Source organism: Protomyctophum parallelum (genome assembly GCF_964188405.1).
Source record: "Protomyctophum parallelum genome assembly, chromosome: 22".
NCBI lineage: Eukaryota > Metazoa > Chordata > Actinopteri > Myctophiformes > Myctophidae > Protomyctophum > Protomyctophum parallelum.
The window spans coordinates 25,476,573-25,498,794 of NC_139714.1; the positions used below are offsets into that span (position 1 = coordinate 25,476,573).

The following is a 22,222-nucleotide window of genomic DNA, read 5'->3' on the forward strand; positions in this document are numbered from 1 at the left end:
GTCCTACTAGTATGACAGATTGCATTACACTGATTAATATGCTATTATTAGACACCTGATGATAACTCTGCATTCCATTTAGCCTGTGAAACTTTGCAAGACTTAAAATGATAGCCTGAACATCGTCTCATTCGGGCAGAAACTTGTCCTCATATCTCCATAATGTCATCATACTGTACGTCTCATAAATTCATTCATAAATTAATGCCATATTTTATATCATACATGTACTGTACCAATAGTAGCGAAAATAGCCGCACTACAAATAGTCCTTGAAGATCTGATATTTGCTATTCATGGGATTTTTTGTTTTCATTTTGGAAACTACGGTCACTACTGTCTTCTGAATCAAATTCAAGATTATGGCCGGACGGTGCCGGTGACATGAAAAACAAAAAAATCACACCTCTCTCTCTCTCTCTCTCTCTCTCTCATATATTAGCAGGCAACATTGCAGCACTAGTAATTAGTAATTGACTCTCTGCTTCTGGCACAACAGAACAGCGCCCCCACTGGTACTAACAGTCATACTCGTGCTCATAGGTTAACGTCACATAGGCGGACACAGACATTGCTGTTCCTTGGAGTGGTTGCACCACTCAAAAACCCTTTAAACAATCCCTTTAAAGACAAGTGGTTGTGTAATCAGACGACTATATCAGGTGCGCAGGCAGGGAAATCTTGTAGGTTTTATAGAAGCCAAACGGAAGCCATGTCGGGAGGGGGGGTCGCTCATGCTGACAGCCAGGGTACCTAGCTCCTTTATAAATGGGAATGAGTCACTCATATCATGCCGTATAGTTGAGTCGGAAAAAAGGCTGTGTGCATTTGTCTCGGCCCATCACTCTTCTCTCTCGTCTCCTTCTCTATCCACTCGTCTCGACTCATTCATTTCTCCTTTCATCCCTCCTCCTCTGCCACCCATAGCCTCGGCCTCGGTGGTTGTTATTTCTGGAGCCGCCGTTATAATCCGCAATGTGAGATCTGATTCGGCCCGATGTCCTTCTGTAATGGCAATGCCCTCTGGCAACTCTCTCTCTCTCTCTCTCTCTATCTCTCTCTCTCTCTCTCTCTCTCCCCAATGCCAAGTCTCCCTCTATATATTACGATAGTGTGGAGAACTTCAGAGGTGCTGACTCCAACGGGGCATAACGTTTTGTTCAACTTTACAGTAATGTATGGATCCCAGTCGACCGTTTTCACTCAGTGAGCTAGAAAGGCCGGGTCTCGGGGTGATTTTTTCAAGCTGTTTCGACATCGAGCGTGACTTTGGGCAGAATTCTTCACCTCTCGTTGGAGGGTTGGCTAAACCTCTCTATTAATCTCTCGTATAGTGAACTGTTGAAAATGAACGACGTGCCTTTTGCTTAAGCACTCATCAAATACGCTCTTTGGTGTCTGCTGACGGCTTATTAGGTATCCCATTATTCATGTCTCTCTCGCCTTTTTTGTTTTCCCTGCCGTTTCACGGGTCTCTTGAAGTTGGTGACGCGAGATGGAGAGACCCTGAAATCAAAGCAGCTGCCGCGATGGGAAACAATATAACCTCATTTCTAGCCTACAATATGCAGCATGCAAATCAATCAATCAATCAATCAGCAGTTGATTCGGGCATCTTATTATTCACAAGGTCTATGTCGACTCCTATTGATTCTCATGTGGATGAAGAATAGCTGATGTCAGATCGTTTCCAGCCAGTTGTGTGTGTGTGTGTGTGTGTGTGTGTGTGTGTGTGTGTGTGTGTGTGTGTGTGTGTGTGTGTGTGTGTGTGTGTGTGTGTGTGTGTGTGTGTGTGTGTGTGTGTGTGTGTGTGTGTGTGTGTGTGTGTGTGTGTGTACCACATGAAAGGACAATTTAGAGTACTTTGTACATGAAAACTGTGCTTTTGACCCAGTGAGTCCATTCTGAGTCAAAGGTAGGCGCAGAATGCGTTTAAATAAAATAACGAAAGCCTTTAAAGAAGAAATTGAGGTAGTTTTATTACCAATGTGAAATGAAAATGTATGTTTAATTCTGAGTGAAGCAGTGGCGACATGCAGAGACGCATGCTAAACTAATGGGGCTCTGTGAGAGGACCATATCTCTCCATGAAGGAGAATTAGAGTGGAACCACCCCCTGGCCCAGTGTGCGTTTAAGGTCAGGGTGACAAATGCGAAACATCTGCAGTCCTAACAAGGGACAGGTTACTCTAAGAGGAGGCAGGTTCAGATTGCTGGTGTTGAAGCCGTATTCTGAACATGTCAAATTAAAATGTCAAGTGTTTTATCATCCCTGTCGAAGAAGGAGGATTATGCACACTGAGGATCCATCCATATATACAGTAGCTTACATCAAGACACGGCAGAAGACATTTCAGATTGCCTACAGGGATGTAGGCACGATCAGACCAACGTCGACATGGGGCGGACGACTTGGTTCTCCTGTGGCTGACGGGTAATTCAGCCTTTGACAAGTTGCGCCCGTGGTTCTGCACCTCTTCACACCCATTGGTTGCCATTTCGTCGTTGGACAAAAATCCTTTCTCTCCATCCACTACTGTTGAACTGACGTGTTTTTTCAGGTGCCTCGTATTGATATTCTGTGCATTACATTTTTATTTTAAACTTGGTGTCAGTAAAGAAGGAACGTCACGGGAGCAGCATGGTGACTGGGCATATCATGTTTGTTTTTAGTTGTTTTAGGCCTATAAGCAAATTCAACATAAACAAGGAGGAACCAGGGCAGAACAAGGTGGAACCGGGGAAGAACAAGGTGGAACCGGGGCGGAACAAGGTGGAACCGGGGCAGAACAAGGTGGAACCGGAGAAAAACAAGGTGGAACCGGGGCGGAACCGGGGCAGAACAAGGTGGAACCGGGGAAGAACAAGGTGGAACCGGGGAAGAACGAGGTGGAACCGGGGAAGAACAAGGTGGAACCGGGGCAGAACAAGGTGGAACCGGGGAAGAACAAGGTGGAACCGGGGAAGAACCAGGGCAGAACAAGGCGGAACCAGGGCAGAACAAGGTGGAACCAGGGCAGAACAAGGTGGAACCAGGGCAGAACAAGGTGGAACCGGGGCAGAACAAGGCGGAACCGGGGCAGAACAAGGCGGAACCGGGGCAGAACAAGGCGGAACCGGGGAAGAACAAGGTGGAACCGGGGAAGAACAAGGAGGAACCGGGGAAGAACAAGGTGGAACCGGGGAAGAACAAGGCGGAACCGGGGCAGAACAAGGCGGAACCGGGGAAGAACAAGGCGGAACCGGGGCAGAACAAGGCGGAACCGGGGAAGAACAAGGCGGAACCGGGGAAGAACAAGGCGGAACCGGGGCAGAACAAGGCGGAACCGGGGCAGAACAAGGCGGAACCGGGGCAGAACAAGGTGGAACCGGGGAAGAACAAGGCGGAACCGGGGCAGAACAAGGCGGAACCGGGGAAGAACAAGGTGGAACCGGGGAAGAACAAGGCGGATCCAGGGAAGAACAAGGAGGAACCGGGGAAGAACAAGGTGGAACCGGGGCAGAACAAGGCAGAACCGGGGAAGAACAAGGAGGAACCGGGGCAGAACAAGGTGGAACCGGGGCAGAACAAGGCGGAACCGGGGCAGAACAAGGTGGAACCGGGGAAGAACAAGGCAGAACCGGGGAAGAACAAGGCAGAACCAGGGAAGAACAAGGCGGAACCGGGGCAGAACAAGGCGGAACCGGGGCAGAACAAGGCGGAACCGGGGCAGAACAAGCTGGAACCGGGGCAGAACAAGGCGGAACCGGGGCAGAACAAGGTGGAACCGGGGCAGAACAAGGCGGAACCGGGGCAGAACAAGGCGGAACCGGGGCAGAACAAGGCGGAACCGGGGCAGAACAAGGTGGAACCGGGGCAGAACAAGGCGGAACCGGGGCAGAACAAGGCGGAACCGGGGCAGAACAAGGCGGAACCGGGGCAGAACAAGGTGGAACCGGGGCAGAACAAGGCAGAACCGGGGCAGAACAAGGCGGAACCGGGGCAGAACAAGGCGGAACCGGGGCAGAACAAGGCGGAACCGGGGCAGAACAAGGTGGAACCGGGGCAGAACAAGGTGGAACCGGGGCAGAACAAGGCGGAACCGGGGCAGAACAAGGTGGAACCGGGGAAGAACCGGGGTAGAACAAGGTGGAACCGGGGCAGAACAAGGTGGAACCGGGGAAGAACAAGGAGGAACCGGGGAAGAACAAGGTGGAACCGGGGCAGAACAAGGTGGAACCGGGGCAGAACAAGGTGGAACCGGGGCAGAACAAGGTGGAACCGGGGCAGAACAAGGTGGAACCGGGGAAGAACAAGGAGGAACCGGGGCAGAACAAGGCAGAACCGGGGCAGAACAAGGCGGAACCGGGGCAGAACAAGGCAGAACTGGGGCAGAACAAGGTGGAACCAGGGAAGAACAAGGTGGAACCGGGGAAGAACAAGGTGGAACCGGGGCAGAACAAGGTGGAACCGGGGCAGAACAAGGTGGAACCGGGGAAGAACAAGGTGGAACCGGGGAAGAACAAGGTGGAACCGGGGAAGAACAAGGTGGAACCGGGGAAGAACAAGGCGGAACCGGGGAAGAACAAGGCGGAATGAGTTAGTCTGTTAGACTGTTGGTTAGTCAGGTCAGGGACCAATCAGAAGGCTGACAAATGGTGAATTCCTTCCTGTGTGTGTGTCCTCTATATAATCGTGTCTCCTGTCTAATATTACTCAGTGGCCTATAGAGACTTGTTTGGCTCATTTCCCTCATTAAGGTAATTTACTGCTGGGGCCCTGTGGGGTGGGTACAGTAAACGATAAGCCTTAATTGTCTTTACTCTCCGTGTGGATGTCTCTTTGCTCCCCCTAGCTCTCCTCTCCTTTTGTCCGTCTCTCTGCCTTCTGTCTGTTTCCTCAGTCCTCATCTAAGCTCTCTTTTATGGCCTATTCATATTATACTCCAGTTTTAGCTGATAAAGCGACCACCAAAAACTACAACATGACGTCACTGAGCCGCGGTGGGAAGCGCTTCACCGCTCCACCACCCACACACATCTCTCTGTTTTTTACTAACCACCGTTTCGGTGTTCACCTTATCACCTAAAAGTATGACAATTCAAGTCAATTTTGTCAATTCAATTCAAAGGAGCTTTATTGGCACGATCACTTGCCAAAAGCAAGTGTCAAAATATAATAAAATGGGTAAAGTACATACAGTTGGAGGGGGTACAGCATTGTGTAAACGGCTACAGTATGTCACATTGCGTCATTATACAAGGTATAGGCTTTTTTTAAACCAATTCCACCAATCTTGCAGTCATTTTGGGACAAATAGCATTTTTTTCTCAAAACTATTTAAATAGCATACAACAAAAATAGCCTGGTGTAAAAGTATCAGGTCTGTTTAGACGTACAGTAGGTCTAGAGGTCTACTCGATACAGGCAGTAGTCCTTAGGGTGGTTGTATTCCATTGGCTATAACCTTCTTTTATAGCAACAGTTCACAAGTCTTGCTGCTGTGTTCGCACATTGTTGTATTTCTTCCTATATGGGATAAAAAACCTCACTTTGGGTGTGTGTGTGTAATCTGTGGGACAGTATGTGTCTCTGTCTCTGATATCTTGGTATATGTGGGCAGGTGGTTAGAAAATGTAGATCCGTTTCCACCACTGTGTGTGTGTGTGTGTGTGTGTGTGTGTGTGTGTGTGTGTGTGTCTCTCTCTCTCAAGTGATGAGCACACACAAGGCTTTACAGTCCAATGAAAAAGGCTGTGCTGCTCGCCTGGCTCTACCATCCTGACAGTTTAATTGGAGAGGCGTAAATCAGCCAGTGTGTCAGAGAGAGGGGTAATTATTTCCTTCTGTTCCAGCTACAGTACCAGAAGCCAATCCACCCCATCCCTTACCCTTCACATTCTATAGGTCTCTCCATTATGCAGCTCGCTCTCTCTCTCTGTTTTTAATTTTTCAAACTCGCACTCTCAGTAATGGTGAGTTCCTGACCGTGTGTTTACCTGACTTGGAGTCGGCTTTCATGTGACCTTTTGAGTCTGTACAGTGCTCCGTCTTTCATACAGTGGTGGGAAAAGTATACTTGCATTTGTTTTCAACCCTTTTCATATCAAGGCCCATTATTTATTCAGCATTTGAGCTAGCCTACGGACCACCATTTGATGAGATTTAGCCTCTCAGACCCCAAGCCACGGACGTGCACACATAGACATCACAGGTGGCTTCAGCCTCTGCCCTTTACCATGGTGAAAGAAATGCAAAATGCATTTCCTTTCCATGCCATGCCGGCAGGCAGCATTCAGGAGAATAATTTGAACTTGGAACGTAGCATTTTGTGTCCACGCCGTACACTGCATCTCCAGTAGATAAAGAGTGCTCGGTTGCGTCCCCGGAAAAAGCAAATCTACAAGCTCACAACGCGTCGCAGTGCGACGTGTTGTGAGCTTTGTTTTTTACCAACTCTTCCATCATTTTGCTGGGGACCACCTGGAACCCCCTCAAGGACCACTGGTGGTCCCTGGACCACTGGTTGAAAACCACTGTTTTAAACTCAATCAATCAATACTGCGATGTATAAATACTCTTTTACAAGTAAAAGTCTGAAAACGTGTTGGCATCAAAGTACCAAAAGTAGAAAGTATAGTCATTATGCAGAATGACTCATTTCACACGTTTTCAAATGTATACAATGTGTAAAAACATTTTGAAAAGAGCAGATCTACAAGCTCACAATGCGTCACATCCCGACGCATTGTGAGCTTGTAGATCACAGGGCCGAAATGTACTGTATATATAGGGCTGAAGTGGTTTATGTAAGTTTTGCAATAATAATCCAAATTGACTTCAAATACTTTTAGTGGAGGAGTGAAAGTAGCCTGGCTAATAAGCCAGACACGAATCAGCCGTTGGCAAAAATAAATGTCTGACTTATTAGCCAGGCTAGAGTGAAAGTACTTAACCCATTTTGGGCGGGAACCCCTTTTGGTGTTAGCATTATGTTATGCTTTAGCTATTGAAATCATAACATAGCAGACCTACATAACATAGCAGACCTAATAGACCTACAAGCTACGAGCTTGTAGGTCTGCTATTTTTGACCACTGACATAGAAACATAGCTTTTTCAGAAGACTGTCAGGATGTAGAAGACATTTTTTTTTAATCCGATCTCAGGTCAAAATGGTTATAATTTCCGCCACTCTCCGTCTTTAACTTTCCCTCACGTCTTACTCTCTCTGTCCTAAAAAGGACATGAACGGCAGCAGCAGTTCAACGGTTAACACAAAATGTGCCCATTCATGGAAACACAAGCTGGGCATAATTTGCGTCTTTGGAGCAGCGTATGGAAATGGAGTACACACAAAGGCATTTGGTGAGTGGGTAAGAGAGGGGACAGACACACACACACACACACACCACACACACTAAAATTGATTTGTCTAAGGACCACGGATTTAGTCCGAGACCCCTAAAGTCGTGCGGTTTGGTTTTGGCACCGAGCTGCATCACTTGTACTAGTATTGAGTTCTTGTCAAACGAGGTGACGCCATAAAACACATCCCATCCTGTGGTCTGTGTTCTGGCTACACACAGGCAGCCCATCTCAGGCTTTGAGCCATGTCTTGAGAACACTGGTGGAGCAAATTATACACAACGTTTTTGAAGTATTCAATACTGCAATATAGAAAGTAACAGTATGGAATTCAACATTTACTAAGTATTGGCTTAAAATGTACTGTACTTAAAATGTACTGCTTAATGTACTGTAGCTATACCAAATGTAAAAGTACCAATTTAGCAGACTGTCCCATTTTAAAGTTTTCGAATGTATAATCATCTTTTGAAAATGGCAACATTTTCAAATTGTATTCAAATAACACTGAACATCTGCAAAGTAACTAATAACTAAAGTTTTAAAATATCACATCTCTGAGGCAAATATTGTACTTTTTCTCCACTGTGGTGGAGTAAAAGTACAACATTTCGCCTCTGAGATGTAGTGGAGTAGAAGTAAAAGTGCTGGAAATACTATACAGTACAGTATACAAATACAGTACCTCAAAAGTGTACTTGAGTACAGTACCAGTAAATGTACAGTAGGCCTACAGTACTTTAATTACTCTCCACCGCTGCAAACGGCTCATCTCAGGCTCTGAACCGTGTCTGTGGTGGAAAGCCCGTTCTGTGCCCGTGCTGTTTTGGCATATAGATTCGAACCCCTTTCGGCTTTAGCATTTTAACCGCTTACCCCCTGTGCAGAGTTTGCTGACCTCCTTTTTCAAGTGGAGGTGTGTTACTGTTGGAGTGCAAAGTGCCTCTTTTTTTGTTATTGTCTGAAAGTGACCTGTCGAGTGTGCGTGGGTTATTGCGTGCTCCCTGGTGGAGATGGAGAATATATACCGCTGTGACTGGTACGCATTTAAAAGCATAGATAACTCTCTTTAAGGTTGACCACATTGGATGAAGCCTGGCCTGTGACCTTTTTTTTTTATTGCCTCGCTTTAATAAAACGTACCATAAAATAATGGCACGTATATACTGCTGTGGCAAGGCGAGCCGCGGAATAAAACGGAGGCCATTTGAGCAATAACGAGTTTAACGATAAATCGGCACAGAAGGCTTGTATCAACACAGGAAATAAAACGTTTTATCATCGCATTTTAATATCCGACCCACATCTGTCACTATACAGTAGTAAATATTTGTGTTTTTTTTTTATTTTATTTTTTTTACTTTTTTATCTTTTTCAATTGCCCGAGCACAGACGGTGCAAACATATTTTGTGTGTGAGTGTGTGTGTGTGTGTGTGTGTGTGTGTGTGTGTGTGTGGAAAATCTACAGTATGTGTTGGATTTATTTTACATTACACAGAATGAGATGGTTGTGGGCTCATGTATGCCATCGGTAGGTAGATTCTAACTTTCTAACATTCTAACTTCCTCTAGGTCTGTGTAAAAGGTAGCCTGATGGTCGTATCGCCTACTATAAAGAGTTAGGTGATCTGTATGCTGTCTAGTTAGCCAAGAGAGGGGAAAGAGGGGAGAGAGAGAGAGAGAGAGAGAGAGAGAGAGAGAGAGAGAGAGAGAGAGAGAGAGAGAGAGAGAGAGAGGGAGGGGATGGGATGGTAGGAGGAGAAGGCGGAGGAGGAGGGGGGACTTCAGTAGAGTGTGTAATAGGACACCAGCCCTCTCTCTTTTCGCTCTCCTCCTCTTACTCCCCCTCTCCTCCCCCCCCCCCCCCCCCCTCTCCCTCCCTCCCTCCCTCTCTCTCTCTTTCCTCTACTCTCTCAGTCAAGCCTGTCCTGGTAGACAGTTGGATGGAATAGCAGCATTTATTTTTCTCTCCTCTGGGATATCCATTCAGTCACCGACCGGGGGATCTGTGTGTGTGTGTGGAACCAAAGTGTTTCAAAGAGTGGGATAAAGAAGGACGTATACTATACGGGTTCCATTTGCAACCTGGGCTGTCACAGACAGACCACGGCAGCACCGAGGGAAGCCCTCAGAAGGTGAGTCCCAGACAGACAGAGAGAGAGAGAGAGAGAGAGAGAGAGAGAGAGATGGACCGGGACAGGCATGTTGTCTGGATGGGGTATAGGGAACCTCCATGTGCTAGAGAGAGAGAGAGAGAGATAGAGATAGAGATAGAGAGGGAGGGATGACTGACTCACTGGACACAGCTGGACAGAGAGAGAGGAAAGGGAAATAGAGGGAGGAAGTGATAGACAGGGAGGCTAACAGGTGCAGGGTGAGAAAGAATGCAGGAAATCAGAATGGAGTATAACTCTCCCTTTTGAAAAGTGGCTCTCCTGTTAGATGTCTGTCTGTTTCAAGTCAACTTTGATAACTATATACTTTCTGTTCTCCCTTGAATATGTGTATAGGTTCTAATCTCTTTTCAAATATATTAACTTTGTGAATGTTTACGATTATCCAGTGCTAATTAATGTTTTCATATTTCCTATGGAAATATTAGGTCTAGAATGCATTACATCATCAAGTCTTTTGAATACCGATTGAATATTGTACTGTAGAAAATAAAGGTGTTCAGCGTTACTTATAGCTGCGTCTACATGCGCGTGTTTGGCAGCCTGCAGCAGGAAAGGTGCTGTTGACTGGTTGGTGACAGGGTGGGGTGTGAACACCACGCACTGACCCCCACAGTTGAAGGAGGGGAAAGTGTGTACACAAGCTCTGACAGTATGCTATACAGATCATTTACACAGTTAGAAAGGTCCGTTCGCCTAATCAGGTTTTTGACCAGGACTAGACTGAGCTGTGGACATTGCTCTGTGCCCTTATGTCTGTACGTAACTGTATTTTTATTTCTGTTTTTGTGTTTTGTCAAATGTGTGTATATGTGTTGAATATACAAGGCCGCTGGGCCGCAAGACAAATTTCAGTTCAAACTGACAATAAAGTACTATATCACATCATATCTCTAATTGAGCTAAAATTCGCCCTCTGTTTCACCATCTATTCTTATTCATGGACCGGGATGACCGCGAGGTGTCTCCTGTGTAATTTATGTACATTAAATTTCCACTGCGGTTTGCTCTTTCGCTAGAGGTGGTTGTAGTTATCTCTTAACTCAAATATATACAGGAAGAATGATTTAAGGAAAGACCAAAAGGGCCCATCTATCAAAGCTGAAAGCAGACGAGAGAGCTTTCTACTTCAGTTGCCCCAGAGTGTAAACAGACTAAATTGTGCTCATGTGTATGAGGCAATAACAGGGAGGAAAACCAAATGAACACGGATCCCTGTTCGGCAGCCAAAAAATAAAAATAAAATGCTTTAGCCATAACGTTTCATTAGGTTCATCAATATTAGTTTTTGACAGTGCCCTCTGAAATGCCCAGATGGAAAATTCATTAGGCCGTCAGCCAAGGAACACACAATGAACTCAATTATCATTGTGTCGCTCCTGTGATATATGACTCCGCTCGATCAAACCCGACCTCTTTTGTGCGGACGGATTTAATTGTCATCCGCGACATTCCTGGCAGAGAGCCGTGCCCTGGTGTTTATTTCTGGATTGTGCCCGGGCTCTGCCAGACAAAATGCTTAGGCCTACTACCTTTGATCGCATCTGCAAACGGAAGGTGTTGCTTATTATGGGTCCAAATAAGCAAGCTCATGGGGTTTCTGTAACGTATGCGGCGCTATACATATAGGTCATTCACACCCTCCGAGTCTGCACGGTGCAAGTGGAAGTTCTGCGGTGGCTCTGAAGAAAGGGGAACCACAGTGCAAGTGTCTAATCCTGACCCGACAGGGTGTCACTGTCATGGCAGACCTGTGTCTTATCTCACATCTCAACCACTCCTGACACTGCCACCGGGAGCACGGCTCTCTGTGATGACTTGAGCAGCTGTGAGGCTGACGTCTTCAGGCCCCCAGCAGCAGAGAGAGCCTATTGGAAGATCACCCCAATCTCTCTCTCTCTCTCTCTCTCTCTCTCTCTCTCCAGACAGAGCCAGAGGTAGAAGTTTAGCGGCTTTAAGGCTTGGGTCGGAGCAGGACTTTATCCTCGGGGGGGGGCGGCCTGGGATAGGTCACAGCCGTTGGAAGTCTGAAGGCAGGAGCCTGCCCTGTACTGTACTGTACTGTACTTTACTGTACTGTATGTTGGAGCTAACGGATGATGGGGCTGTTTTGTTTCTCTAAAGTGCAGCCAAAAAAGATCTCACCGCGGAAGTTTTCCATAATTATGTGATCCCTCTTTCCATTCACACTTGTGCAATGTGCATACATAGGCTACACGCGTGGGCGCACACACACGCACACGCACACACACGAGCACACGCACCACTCCCCACATGGTACTGTATGTTATTGTAAAGTTTTAGAGTGTGCAATAAACCAATATGTCACTCATGCCACGATATGCACGCCGCAGTCCGCCTTATCAGCACGCCGCTCCTCCAACTTTAAAGTTTCATGGCAATCGCACAGCTAGCGTGTGGTCTTCTTCTGCATCATCAATCTTTCACCGCTCATCTATAAACCACAAGAAACACAGAAACAACCTCCTTGTATACAACATTCCTTTTTGCGGCCAAAGCCAAAGAGGCAATCTTCTATATCCACTTCTCCGGTGTAGTATTTCACGGCTCGCAGGCAGCATTTGCGGTGCAATTTTTTTTCCTCCGGTATACGGGTTGAGATAAGGCGAAGGCCTTTTTCATGGAGCCGCATGGAGATTGGCTGTATATATGTACTGTATACTATAGGAGGACATGCCCCTCGGGCGGTACCTGTCTTTATCAATAATGGAGAGGCTCTTCTCCTGTAATGGAACGAGAGAGATTGGCGGCAGCGGTCGAGTGCGAAGTGATTTCATTGGCAGCCCTTTTGTGCAGATTTATCTCATCCATATTTAAGACGTGGCCATCTGACTGCATGGGTGAAAGTGGACAGCGGACATTGAATTGACTCGTTAAGCTCAGCATTGTGTATTTTCTTCCCCCTTTTTTTCTCCTCTCGATCAATTTCATTGCATTGTAGGGATTCTAGTGAATGTGGGTTTTTTGTATTAAATGAGACGGGGCCAGCCAGGACTGTGTTCATTGTTTGTATTTAAATATAATTTAAAAGTATTAGCTTTATACTCTAAATGAAACTGTTGAGGGAATCTCAACCTCCTCTCAACCTTTGACACCATTACTTTTACTTTTTTACTTGGAGTCTTTACACCAAAGCTTACAGTATAGTATGGCTTTGGGCCATGGAGATAATGAATTGCATTTGTATAGTGCTTTTCTAAGTACTCAACGCGCTTTACAATGGGTTCATTCATTCATACATTGGGAGGTGAAGAGATGCACTTTTTTGGGGGGGGGGGGGTTGGTTTGGTCTCTGAAAAACCATGTATGCTCCTTACTTACTTACTTACTCCCACAGGCAGTGGTGACCTGGCGTGCAGGTTCCTGAGCCGTGTGCAGTCGTCATGGGCTGGCCAGAGGGCCGGGTGAGCAGACCACCTCCGTGGCCAACGATGACCCTCCTGGCTCTCTCCCTGCTCCTGGGCTGTGTCTCCAGCGTCTCTCAGCCTCAGCCCAGGGTCTTCCTCTCCTTTGAAGGTAAAACAAACCTCATTGTGCTCTCTCTCTCGGCATGCAGTGCCCCATAACTCTATTACTAGTATGCAAAGAAAAGACGCGCGCACAGCACACGCGTAAAGCATTACAGCTCGACCTCCTGATGATGTGTTTATCGTGCGCTAATGCCTAACAAATGGTTGAAAGTGCAAAGGGCATGCCAGAGGGATAGGTGCAGTAGTACACTATGGCTATGTCATTGCAGATCTTGAAGCAACTATACTGTCTTCGGTTATACATTACGGTCGTTAGTCTCATAATGACGGGGCAGTGTTCCCATAACGGGCACGATCACAGAGGAAGCACGCTTACTAGGGGTCATGTCTGAGAGTGCTTTGGCGGTTGCTTGTTCTATTGTCCCGCATGAGTGTCGAGCGGTGTGGGACCGTATACAGTACCTCTCTGCAGGATGGTACCGCTTGTCGGGATGACCCTGCGCCCCCCCCCCATGGTCCTTGTTAAACTTTAACGCTATACACCGTAATGGGAGGAGGCCGGTGGGCATTGTTGGGGCTTCTGGTTTTCATTTTGTCGTTGTACTTAATTTTCTTTGATGTTACCCTTGAACGTGGAGCAGCGGGGTCAAGGGTGTGTGTGTGTGTGTGTGTGTGTTTGTGTGTGTGTGGCTGTGCGTGTGCGTGTGCGTGCGTGCACATGCATTGTGCTTTCAACAGCGACTGAGCAGATAAGAGTCACTGTCTGTAATGTGTGTCTGTGTGTGTGTGTGGTATGGCATTTTGCACATCTGCAGGGGGTGTTGGTTGGTTTCTTTTAATATTGATTGAACAGAAAGAAAGCACAGAGGTACAGATTTATACAAAAGGAAAACCAAAAGGACAACCCATAAAAAAGCCTATGGCTTATTTCCATTGAGGTCCAGTGTATTCAGTGTATCGAGACATTTAAAGACAAACAATAAGACAATAAATCAGACATTCCTTCTCCTCCACCCCGGCCCTCCCTTCTTTCGGATCTTCCAAAAGCTGTCTCTTTCTTATTCGGTCATAACTTCTCCATCCATCATACCTGCTTCATTCTTCCCTTAATCTTTTCCTTTAGTTTTCTTCTGCTTTCGCCTCGCTTTTTCCCCCCTCAACTCCAGCAGAATACTGGAGACCAGCTGTTGTTGCAGAGACATTGAGCTATCGTACCCAATGCAGATATAGACGGGGGCCCAGGCTGTCAGTGCATGGGTGTGGAGCGCGCTAGCTTGGGGGAAAAAATGCACTCAGACGGTCATAACTGCAGACAGGAAAAACAAATGCTATCCCCTTACTTGAGTTGTCGACGCTGAGTGAAATTATCCACGGACTCCTGTATGCTTCCAAATGGCTGGCTTAAAAGGTCAGAGAAGGCGCGGTATAGACACTGTAAGGGAGCCCAGTCCTTCCTAATTCTGGAAGGACTTAATTCCTTTTCCAGGTGCAGATTAGATTTGAATTCCTTTCCTTGCTGTAGTTTTGTTTAGCTGTGGAAGGGAAAACACAAGTGGAATGCTATACTTTGCATGCAAAGTATGGCCTCCGGTTTGAATGTTTTGGGAACTGCAGTGTTCTCATTTTGTAATGGAGGGCTTGGAACTTAATGAATATCTGTCACTGTTATAGATGTGAGTGTGTTTTACTGTGGGCATAATAAACCTGGCGTACATTAATTACATTTACGAGAACATTTACGGCAGAGGACTAGTGGAGGAATGGCTGCTTGTTGGGTGTTATTAGAAGCTAGACGGTATAGCTTCCAGAGGTGGCTTCCATTCGAGTGATTTAACGCTCACCTGAGTTCAGGCACACGGGGCAGGAAATTAAATCCATGTTTATTTGTTAAGAGTTAGAAATCACGGTTTTTAAGTAAGAGGAAAATGAGGCATCATATTTCTCGGGGCTGACCTTGAAAGTTCACCACGGGTGAGCTCCAGATGCTATAGGGAGGCCACGCACGGTGACACTCGGGGCCCAAGGTGGAGGCTTCGATCTCCCCCATAAACAACTTCCCTGGAAGTCCCTCGCCGAGGAGGGGAACCATTCGCGATGCCTGGGTTCTCTCCAAGCCCCGATCCAGAGGGAGGAATGAAGAGAGGCTATAGGAATGAAGACATAAGGCCATGAGCCCAGAAGGCTGCGCCGACCAACGCAGGTGGCTTGGCACCTGTCCTGCACCGGGGTGGTCAAAGGGTCATTCCTGGTGGCCGGATTCCGCTTGCTCCCATGATGTAAAGCCGTTTTCTTTTTTATTATCATGACCTGGAACTAACTAAAAAAAACAATAAAACAGCGGGTGGGGTGTGTGAGGGTGGTAACGTGGACGTAGACAGCGGAATGCCAATATACTCCGCCTTCTCCCTCTGTCACTCCTGAAATCCTACCCAGGGGTAAGGCAGGTTCACGGCACTCCCAAGTGTACATTGTATAGAGTAGACTACCGGAAGAAGTTGCTGTCTCTGACATTCTTCCCTCCCCTCGCGGAGGCGAATGTGGCGAGGCGGCAACTAAAACCACATACTAAACGGTGAAAAACACTGCCGACCAGAATGCAGCTCAACCCAAATAATAAACAGTCAAACACCCACCATTCCCCTCGGCTTGGTGAGATAATAAACACTTTACACTGGCGTGCATTTTTTCAGGTCAAGAGCGTTTTTGAGGCTAACCCTTTGATAGAGGATATTTACACCTCTGCATCTGCTTTGAATATATTTTTCTTTTGAGTGTTTAACCCGGCCTTATTTTCATTTGCCCATTGAGTAATGATCTCAAAACAAGGTGGAATCATGATGGCACAGAGCTCACGAAGGAGAATAGTAACTGAAAGCAGGTGAATTTTCTATCTCTATAGACTATAGTTATAATACCAGTAAGACAGCCTGAGGGCGAGAAACATGCACGCATCCGCCTGGGTGACGGGCTGACGGCAGACTGCTGGGCGAGCGCTGGCACTTTGGCATGGGGGGGTCAGATCAACATATGGAATGAATTCTGTACTGGCCATTATATGAAGCGTGTCTTGAGTGTACAGGGTTTGATGAGGTCAGATCAACCAACATATGGAATGTCAGAACAGGTCATCTCCATGTATGGGGATCTAAGGGTGACAGTGTCTTGAGTTACAGGGTTTGATAATTTTCGGGCCTGTTGAGAACTTACCCAAATAACTTTGGGGCGGGCCCGTCTAGAGTTTGAATGGACGGGTATCTGTTGAAAGGGAGACATCGAAGAGGAAGGACGGGTGGGGAAGGATCAGCATATGGAATGTCAGAAAACCTGCTGTCATATGCTTCAGATTTGTCTTTCAAATTAATCATTTGGCTTGCTTTATTGTCGTATACTCCCAATCCCTATATACCAACATGTCATAATATTGATGCGAGTATGATACAATAATTCCAGTAGACGTACTAGACAAACATTCCAAAAGTATTTTCATTACCCGTTGCTCGTTTTGTGCGTGTCAATAATTAACAACACTAATGCATGGGTGGATTAGCAGACGTTTCGCTTTGAGATGACGGATTAACACTCACTCCTGTGAGGTTGTTACAGCTCTCACTGAACTGTGCATATATAAATGGCAGGAGGGTGTTGTTTGAAAGGGGTTAATACTCACCGAGATAGAATCCTTGAATATTCACCTTTTTGGCTTTTTTTAATAATCACCACATCCTGAGACTGGAAGGTTGGGGTTCGATCCCCGGCCGGCACTCAGCATCAACATCGAGGGTTGGATTGGGGGTAAGTCCCTGCGACATACTAGTGTACATCCTTGTGTATGTAACGTGTGATCTGCGTTGTGTTGTGGAATAATGAAGTTCCGGACGACTTCTCTCTTTGTTGACAGTTTAATCTGGTAAATACACAGACGTACCTGGTCAGTTTCTGTCTGTATAACACACCCAATCTCGGCTCGGCGAGGCTTACTTATGTGATCATACTGAAGTTCCTAGTAAGAGTCTACAGGTGCACCGTTCCCAAATTCCACATGCAGCTTTAACTAGTGTTGATGTCCCAGACCCGTGTGTGTACAAACCGGGGAGGACATTATTTTGGTTTGAGGCGTAATGTGCATTAATCTAAGAATAACTGTATTGTTACATTTCATAATTCTTACACTGTGTATACCAGGCGTTGTGCGGCCAATACCAAAAATACCCTTCCAGGAATGATGGGATCAAAAGTATTCATTCACCCCCCACTGGTCTAGAGGCAGTGTTTGGGCTGCGTTTATCATCCAGATCATTTAACCTCATTAGCGGTCTTGCCCCGTTCTGGCAAACTTGCAGTATACAATACGGCGTAAGCCTGGTGGAGGGTATATATTTAGGACAGAAATATACAGGAATGTCAAAACCGTGACGAATGTTTATTTGAAAGTTGCGCACATGCGTGTCCATGCATATATGTATATGCACGCGCTTCACATTTTTACCCTTGGTTTATGTATCCTTTATTTGCCTCTGCCGTGCCGTGCTGTGCGGACTCGCCTTTGGAGTGGAGCCTGCATGGCGGAGAGAGGCGGCTCCATGCAGTCGCAACGTGCGGCGGGAGAGAGAGATCGATGATGATGATTTGCGTCTGTTTGAAGGAGTGCTCCTTCATGGCTGGAGGAATATGGGCCACGCTGGGGCTTTGTTGTTCTCAGCCAAGGTTCTCCCTGAACAGAACCAGGCATTGGGAGAGAGATGAGGAGGAACCATACATGATCTGTCTCAGCTACACACAGCCTCCTATCAAACGACTCCCTCTGCTTCCCCCAGATTAGGCTTTCACTTTTATCACGCCTCATTACAACCTTCACTCACCCCTCGTTATTCATATGAGATGGATACTGTTGTTCATAATACCGTATAGGCAGACACCAAGCTGTTAAAGATGTTTACTGGCTGCGTGCGTTTGTGCGTGCGTGTGTTTGCGCGTGCGTGCGTGTGTGTGTGTGCGCGTGCGTGCACACAAGTGCGTTAATCAGTTGGACGCACATTCCATGGGCATGAGTATACATTTTGGTGGCGAAACGTTCCCGGCTGAATCACCGGTTGAAACCGGGTCCACGGTTTTCCACGCTGGTTTACATTACAAAACAAAGTCGACAACACACCACTTGTTAGGGTGGATATTTTGATGATGACTAAAAAGTCTAAAATCTGCCGCCGCAACATCTGAACTCCACACTTGAATTCCACACTACTTACTCAACAAAGACGAGACTTCAGTAACGGACTGATTCCGTACTATCAGGGTGAACTTTCTCTCAGTCGCAACATGAAGGCTTAGCCTACCATCAGCCAATATTTCATTCACCTCCTGTAACCTCTTGTCTCTGGTGTAAATCAAAGAGGAAGGTAGGGTAATGAGTAATGACAACAGTTCAGTGTCTTCTTTAGCCAGATCCTTAATAGCCCAGGTTAACCCATTTCGACCGAGACCGATTCTACAATTCTAAATCATGACCGTTTTCTGAAAATATGTCAGTGGTTCTCAAACTATTTCATGTCAAGGACCCCTAGAATTATATGTATTTGGCCGCCGACCCCCATCTGAAAATATGTTGTTCCAGGGACCTCCCACAAGCAAAGATTTTAGTTAAAAAACGTTGGCTCTGAAAGAATATATATTCAAAGATTTGCACTACACTTTCACAAAATTTCAAAAATAGCAAAATAGCAGATCTGCTATTTTTCAATAGCTAAAGTATAACAATGCTTAAAACACCAAGAGGGGTTCCCGCCCAAAATGTGTTAAATGTTACTTCCCAGCTCTTCCCAACAGAGTATTTATATATTGGAGTATTGATACTTCCACGTAAGTAAACATTGTGAGTACCTTTTTTCCACCACTGTGGAAATGTCTTTGTTCGGTTAGCGTTCATGACTTATTACCCCTGTTGCAGACAGCAGACCTGCATTGCTCAAAGGGGCAATATCAGGCGACGGCATTGGCATGCGTTACTCTTTTGGGGGGTCAACAAAAGGCCAGAAGTCATGGTGGGGGAAAGAGCAACGCTGTGAAGCGACCAAAAGTGGATCAGTATGTCTCGCTCGGTGCACAGGGGGGCTTAAAAGTAATACTTTTCTAATGGGAAGAGGGCAAGAGGCATCTTTGTTTTCTCTTAGGCACCCTCTGATGTTTCTGCTGGTAAAATGAGTGATGTTTGCACATGTGGGACTGTGTGCACCTGTGTGCCTGTCCGTCATATCTGTATGTTGTCTGTCTCCATTAGGGGTGCGCCAATATGTCGCGATACTCCCTCACCGCTATATAGTTTTGTTGTGAACAGACAAGTTGTGGACAAGTTGCAGTCAGTGATTTACTGCTTGAAGGAGATAAGATTCATGTATACTTTTTCTTATCAGCCAGTTTGTGACGCAAAAAAAGATTTTGGAATAAATACATAATTTCAGATTTTTTGCCTTTCATGGTTATTTTTTTCCGTTTTCAGTTACAGATATTGCGATATATATTGTTGATGAAATCTCTTGCAATATATTGAATATCGCAATATATCAAATATCGTGATATTATCATTATCGAGGGCCTAAGACAATGCCTGTGAGTGTACTTAAGTTCCTCTGTGTGTGTGTGTTTGTACAGTATACATGCATGTTCTCCATCAGCGCCGCGTCCTCACACCTAATTGGCCGAGATAGAACACGGGCCCTAGTCTCGTCCAACCCCAGAGGAGAGGAGAGGAGATCGAGGAGGATAACAAATAGCACAGAGCTATAGCTGCAGCTCTGTGCCGGCCATGCCTCGGGGGCTGACTGCATGTCTAGAGATATCTGACAGCTCGTCTGTCCGCCTGCTTTCCTCTGCGTGTCTGTGTTGTTTTGACATTCCTCTTGTCTGACCTTGCCCCCCCCCCCCCCCCCCCCCCACACCCTGTTTGAACGTTTTATTGTTCCTCGTCAGCAACATGCTGAAAGGTAATCAATGAGCGTCGATACGAACGGAGGACCCTGTCTTTCTGAGGACGGACGCGGGCGGGGGTCACATGGAAATTCTCCATGCATGCCCCGAGCCCTTTGAATTGTGTTGCGTCGGTTGTATTTTATGATGATGAGGCAGCTTTTTACAGATGTGTTTCAGTGCTCTCGACATTGTGAATTTTCCCCACTTTTTGGCGGTGGGGTTGTTGAAGAATTTGTCACACGCTGGACGTATTATAAGCTGCAAGAGCTTTTACAAAGGGCTTAGCCAAGGCGTAAAGTCATAACAGGGCTGGAAAGAAATACAGCAATATAAAGTCACTGAAATAAAAATGTAGACAAGAGTTCCAATCATTACAAACTATTATGTTTCATCATGGCACATTTCTTCACAGCGCCCTATGAAAAAAAAAGACATTCTTTACAAAGAAAAATGAAAAAACGAAGGAAAAGAAGGGGAAAAAAACAACACCTTGATTGACAAACGTTGCATTCGGGACTGTTAACCCAGGGGTTCCCAAACTTTTTCTTGTCAAGGACCCCCAAATTGACACCAATTAGCCCGCGGACCCCTCATTTCAAAAGACATGCCAGGGACCCCCATAAGAGAAGATTTGTACAGCTCTAGCAGTGATTTTCAACCAGTTTAATTTCAAGGACCCCCAATTTGACAAGCATTAGTCTACGGACCCCCATTTAATGGCATTTATATCTCTGGGACCCCCAATTTATATTGTAAAATCAATGCTAATTTAACTCTGAGAGCGTACAAATGGAATCAAATGGACCCGTTAGGGTCCGTTTGGTTCCATTTGTACACTCTCTGAGTTACAGACCCATAAGGGTCCATTTGGCTCCAAATTATCATTTAGCTGCGTCCCCCCTGGAACTCCCTCAAGTACCCCTGGGGGTCCCCGGACCCCACTTTGGGAACCACTCAACACCACAGAGAGAACTACCTGGCCTCGGCCATATCTTAATGTCACTTTGAGGAAACGGTCTTTTGAACCCGACAAAGGCATCACGCATGCACGCCTCAGTGGTCGCAGGGACCTCTACCGGGTCCCATTTTCCCTTCCTTGTGGCTCTCCACCGTAGCCGGTAAATTCATAAACTCAGAGAATCCTCTGACCCATATCTCCTGCCACCTCCTTGTAGTCTCTGCGTGACTGTTTTTACAGTCAGAGGAGCTGCTCCTATGACTGTAAAAACACAGTGATTTAGCAGCTGCCAAAGGTGAAGGGTAACTAAGGGGCTCCTGGTGTGGGCAAGTGAGAGGTCACCGCTCGGGAGAGAATATGCATGTTTTTGAGGGGCCGCATGCATGTGGCAGGCTGGCAGCCAAGTCTATGGCCCTTTTTTGATTGATTGATTTATGTATAGACTATAGAGGGTATGCGCATGCTTAAAGTGAATGGCACATCGAGTGGCAAATCGAGTGGCAAAGCAACATGCAAAGTGAGTTTAACATTGTTTAACGTTGTTTAATGCAATCAGATAGGACTTTTCCTAGGATGCATGGGTTGTCGACGCCAGAAAGTAGTTTTTTGCCACTCAGTATAGGCATTCCAGCATAACTTCCGGGTTTGATGATGATGTCACACGCATACCCTCTATTAACAGTTTGCAGAATTACAGTACATTTCAAGTACAACTCGATACAAAAAGGGCGGTTCCTCTCCAAGGAACAGCAATGTCTGTCCCTATGTCTGTTTAGAGTACCAACAGGTGACAAAGTGGCGCTGTTGCACTGTGCAAAGCCGCCATTTCCGGTCAGCTAGCAGTAGACCTAACCTGGGAATCTACACGGAGCTGGGCAAGCCTTGTTGACAATGTGAATCCAGACCGGAGCTCTGGGGAGCTCCACATCGCCGGCTCTGTGCCGTCAAAGAAACGTTGTTTTGACCAAAAATGCCATCTGGGACAAGGAATAGGAGATACAGGCGATTATTATGGCGACGGCGATCTAAGATGGACGATCCAGTACTGTGCTAACAACACAGCTAGCTAACCGGCTAACGTAAGTAGCATTATGGGTCGCTCGATCGAATGCACTATAAAAGCGCAATTGACAAAGGTCTTTCGGCAATGGCGTTAAGGGCTTCAATTGACAAAGGACTTCGGCAATGGCAGTATAAGTGTTAAGATTCGTTTTTTGGCATTTGTGCCTTTATTGATAGTTACAGTGAAGGCGGACAGGAAAGAGGAAGGCAGAGACACGCAGCGCG

The 22,222-nt window shown here is 46.4% G+C and overlaps 1 protein-coding gene across 1 annotated transcript in view; it reads left to right on the top strand.

Annotated features, from left to right (window-relative positions):
• The first annotated feature begins 9,283 nt into the window (after positions 1-9,283).
• Positions 9,284-22,222, top strand: part of sema3c (sema domain, immunoglobulin domain (Ig), short basic domain, secreted, (semaphorin) 3C) — a 68,663-nt gene continuing 55,724 nt past the window's right edge. Inside the window, exons 1-2 of the mRNA XM_083757975.1 lie at positions 9,284-9,484; positions 12,882-13,060. Coding sequence (XP_083614101.1) covers positions 12,928-13,060 — 133 coding nt within the window. The 5' untranslated portion in view covers positions 9,284-9,484; positions 12,882-12,927. The remainder of the gene's footprint in view (positions 9,485-12,881; positions 13,061-22,222) is intronic.